We start from the raw sequence: 5,023 nt of genomic DNA on the forward strand, positions 1-5,023 counted from the left end.
GAAGACGGTGCCGCCGCGCTGGCTACTCTGGTGCGCCAAACCACAGGCCCAGCGTCATGACACAGTTGATGGCGAGCATCTTGGCGAAGACGAGGCGCAGGGTGAGGACGGCAAGGGAGAGGAGGTTCACCTTGCCGTCTGCCGGCGACATGCACATTAAACTCAGCCCGACAGACTGCGCCTCTCGCATGTTGAATACTAACCTGGCACCAACACGTCCTGGCACCGCCCTGGTCCACTTTCACCTGTGGCGACCAAACAGGAAGCAGACATGAGGCGGTGACTCCATTAACATGACTGGAGGCCTCGCCTGACCCTCCTCACCTTCGTCACACGTGCCGTCATGTGCGGCTGTTAGCAGTGCCACCTGGTTGTACAACAAGTCGTCCGAGATTCGCACGGGGCGAGACTCCTCGAACATGTGACTTTTTCCCAGCTTCTCTGTGGCATTGCGTCGGCTGAAGCCGGTGGCGAGACATGCCGTCAGGTTGCTGGCCTCAAGTTTGTAGAAGGATGGCTCAAAGTCCTCCCCTAAAACACCAACCAGATTCTCACATTACAGGGGAAGTTGTGTCAAAGGTTTTCATGACCATAATGTGGAATCTGAATGTCCAATTGAAGCGGCTCCCCTCGCTCCTTTTAAAATCAAGGCAGTCGAAGGACTTTGTTGGAGCAGAAATTGACTCCCGGCGGTACATGTATGAGATTGGTGTGCACAAAGTGCATTAATTTCGCTAAACTGCAAACTCTCCCCTTGCAGATGATATATTCGGCCGGGCATTTGACGTGGGCAATTGGAGAGCACCTTGCAACACTGTTCGAGCATCCATGGGGACCAAAATCATGAACGGCTATTTTTTTTTCAGTGTTTGGTTTCTATTTTTAATTTAGCACTAAATGAATATGGAAATAAAACAACAATTGAGATTTTTTTCCAGTGATGCAGTTTGGGTTATGGTGTTTACGTGTAGTTTGGAAGAAACTTGCTGGTTCCTGACATTTCTAATATGCAACAATAACTTTCACATTAAGTTCGCGACAGAGCTTGTGAAAGTTTCACACAAAGCATGTAAACATGTAACAACCAAATCTCCAAATTTCATTTAATTGAGCCGCCAAATCGACTTTGCCATGTTTCCACTCACCAGGGTCAACACTCAATCTGGTTCCACATCCAAACATCGACTACACATTCAGACAATCTGAGGCTCAAAGAAAAAAAATATGAACCATCACAGTTTCAGATTTTTACTAAAACAAAACTAAGTAATTCTCTTCCAAAAAAAATCCCACTTACAGGTTTCCACCGTCAATCGGTTCCACTTCCAAAAAACAACCTGTCGAATCCTGTCACACATTAGTTACTTCCTTAACAAGAACCTCCTGAGATCTGTTGTGAAGCTGCATACCTCAACAGGCTTCGCGGTATAAAAAATGGACACAAAATATGTATTTTATCTGGTTTTACAGTTTCTCATCTTTTTAGGTAGTGACACAATTTGGGCCATGATACATAAAAGCCAAACTTGCGAGTCACGACAGTCAGTCTGGTACCGCTTCCAGTTTCCTGACACACATTAGTTAGTCCCTCAACAAAAACCTTTCGAGAAACCTTGACAAGAACGCAAGTGGAATCCTTATGGGGTGTCATGGCTCAGGTGGTATTGTGGTTGTTTTCCAGACTGAAAGTCGTGGGTCCAATTCTGAGCCTGAGTGACTATGCCCAAGGGGTCCTTGAGCAAAATACCAAACCTGATGCTGATGAGGATTGTTCAAGTGCTTTGAGTGCCTTCAAAAGTGCGATTCAAGCAAAATCCCATTTGTTATTTACCTTCATGTTTCCACGCACAAATAAAATGTATCGTCAGCGTACCAAATATCTCCTCGTTCCAGCTGCATGTATGGGAAATTTACCAGTTGCGACACTCAAACTACTTTCACATCAGCGGTCCACCTCTTCACAGCGGCATTCCTCAGAGCAAGGTTCCTTGTCCACTAGACTTTCATGTCATCCATGTCGACTGGACACCCTTCTCCAAGTGTCTTGAATTATGTTGTTTGCATAAAAAAAGATGGGTACATTTTTCATCGTGTTGCCATCGCACTTGAGGCAATAAACGAAAGGTTCGTGGCAAAAGCAAGCAGCTGAACCGTTCCTCGAAAAACAGAGTGGAGAAAGAAAAACAAGTGTTCACTGACAATGATGTCAATACAAGAGGTGGAAAATACAAGCTACCGTATATATTAAGATCCGACTGATTTCCACTGTCATGCTTGTCCCATCCCCGAAGACAATCTACTTGCAACAACATCCACTGTGACACAAAGCTGCAACCACATTGGCGACGCCCACCGCCTCTGGCTTCACGATGCTGACATCATGTTGCCTCTGTTCAAAGTTCCGCTCAAAAGCCACTCACACTTATTTTGATGTTACCAGGTGGTCCCAAGTAATGATACAAAGTAAAGTAAAATGATACAGGATCCGACATTAACGGTGGCCCAATGGCCTGATGGCCCTGGACCAGTATGGCACTGTTGTCGGGCCACCACCGACATTCTCGATGCGAGCTCGGCAGTCCAGTACTGTACACATTTCATGAATATGAAACTGAAATTCTCGCTTTGAAGCAAAATGTTGAAGTATTTGAGAATTGAGTTTTTCGCAGTCGGGTGAGGCAATCAGACTGTCTCGAAAACAACTGATCTTTTGGGCTCTCCTCAGTCAAAGGTTGTCTTGTTTGGGGTTCACAGAGAATTTTCAGTGAAAGATTCTTTGTTCAAAAGTAGGTGGCCACAATAAACAACCAAACCATATTATGCTGGGTGCGTGCTAAATTATTTTCCACAACAATATGGATTGGCTTGAACAAGAAATAAGCTCAGAAAAAAAACATTTTTTATCTGAATCTGTACTTTAATTAGTCAAACCAAAAAACTTACTATTTGCTCGGGGGTCGAAAAAACAATACATAAAAAAAAAGCGCTTGCAGAGGCAAGGTACAAGAGAACACCGAGAATACACAAACGAAATATCACAAGCCCAATAACGTTCAACCAAATATCAAGATCGATAACAAAGAACATTGAAAACGAGAGCAACTCTGAAACGCACGGAAAGGTCACACGTTTCCTGCTTTCCCTCTCGCCGAGTGGCAGCTCGCCACGTGCAGGAAGGTCGGTGAGTATCGGAAGTGACAGGAAGCAAGTGCACCCGCATCTCGAGATGATTATGAACATGTTTACTTTATTATTAGCTCTAAATTTGTCTAATTAAAATCAAGAAAGGCAAAGATGACGTTCACGCGAACCACAGTGCACTGCTCCACGTCACAGCGATACATGACTTCCGTTGTGCATGTGTGATGTCGCACACTTCAGAAAGGCCCCGCCCCCTTAGCAACAAGTCAGCGTTCATGCAGACTGTGAGTGCAGACATGAGTGTGGCGCTTATATGTGTGCTGACGGCTGCTTGGAGCCTGGGTGAGGTCAAGATGTGAAGTCACTGCCACTTTCCACTGATGTTTGATCGCTTTTGTTGCCTTTTAGTGACAGGAATCAGCGGCCAGACAGAGCACCAGCCAGAACGGGGGGTCCACGCTGTGGATGGTGCAGCAGTGACGCTGGACTGCAGTTCCCCCAGTTCGGCGTACACTGACTACATCTTCTGGTACAAAAAAGAAGTAAACTCATTGCCTGACTTCATCCTGAGCACATATCAGTTCGGTCAGGTTAAGAAAGCGGAAAAGTACCGTGAAAGGTTTCGCTGCAGCATGAATGCCAGCGCTCGGCAAGCTTCTCTTCATATCGAACGTGTGAAGCCCAGCGACTCCGGAGTCTTCTACTGCGCCCTGCGGCCCACGCTGACACATTCACTGGCGTGCCTGCACAAAAACACCTGCACCCACCTCACCTCAGAAGTGACATTGGGGCCGTGGCCTCACCGGAGTCCAATATGTCTCACTGTCGCAGAGCTGCAACTCAGAATGACAACAGGCTGCTCCCGTCCTCGAGGATGCTATTGTATTGTCTCGTTTTTTTACTTCACTCTGCTCTGTAATGGGTCTCATACTCTGTGTGCTCTTTAGTTCATTTCATTGGATCCCACATGCAGTTTTCTTCTGGTATTATCCAATTTCTTCTCCTCATTTCTCTTCTCAAGTCATGTTGACAGTGCAGCTCAGACATCAATTAGGAGGCCAACGACAACTGACGCTGCTCACCAGTGTAATGGCAGCCTACTTGGCAAACGTGGCAGGCTAAGCTGCAATAAAATGACAAAAGTAGCGAAACGACATCAAACTCCATTAACATATTGCACACGTACAATCCAAATGCAGAGTACTATCCACATGAATCCCTCAGGCCGCTGTCACAGACTGAGTGCGCCGCTGTTGTATAATCACATGACCACAATGAGCCAATCGAAGAGTTTGTTGACCGGAAGAGATTTTTTTTCTTGATAGGAATCTGATGTATTTGAATTTCGTACGTATTAAAATAGAAGCACCAAAAGTAAAATACAGCATTATTCCCTTTGTAGTCAGGAAAGAGTCTAATAACATTTGGAATTTTGATTTGTATTCCTAAAATTGAAATAGTCCATAGCATGAGACAAAAAAATGTCCGGTAAATTTGTTTTGGATTCCCGACAAATTTTCTGGTTCACGTCTCCCGTTTTGTTTTGTTTTGTTTTGTTTTTTTAAGCGAACAGATTGCATCTGCGACCGTGTGCATCCTGATGACACTGAAGGGAATTACAATACATTAAAAGTGAACAATGGCCAAGACACACTGACACTGAAGCACAAGTATCAAAATAATTTCAGGACCAAAAAAAAAAAAAAACAACAGTAATTCATCACTGCCAAGCTTATCGCACACAAAACAAAATAGAAAAGGGAGAAAAAAAAGCTTTTGTCCATTTGAGGCCCATCAAAACCTTAAACCACAATTTCGTTAAGTCCATGAGAGTGGGACAAAAATATCCTCAATATTGGATCGTTTTCATACCCGTGTTCCA

General features: G+C 44.7%; 1 gene segment (V, D, J or C); it reads left to right on the forward strand.

Moving 5' to 3' along the window:
- The first annotated feature begins 2,988 nt into the window (after positions 1-2,988).
- On the forward strand, positions 2,989-3,990 carry LOC109527194 (T-cell receptor alpha chain V region CTL-L17-like). The segment is given in 3 exon segments: positions 2,989-3,483; positions 3,550-3,920; positions 3,973-3,990. Coding segments are annotated over 3 exon segments (507 nt in total).
- The last annotated feature ends 1,033 nt before the right edge of the window (positions 3,991-5,023 follow it).

This window comes from Hippocampus comes, unplaced genomic scaffold, assembly GCF_001891065.2.
Source record: "Hippocampus comes isolate QL1 unplaced genomic scaffold, H_comes_QL1_v1.1 scaffold236, whole genome shotgun sequence".
In the NCBI taxonomy this organism is placed as follows: Eukaryota; Metazoa; Chordata; class Actinopteri; order Syngnathiformes; family Syngnathidae; genus Hippocampus; species Hippocampus comes.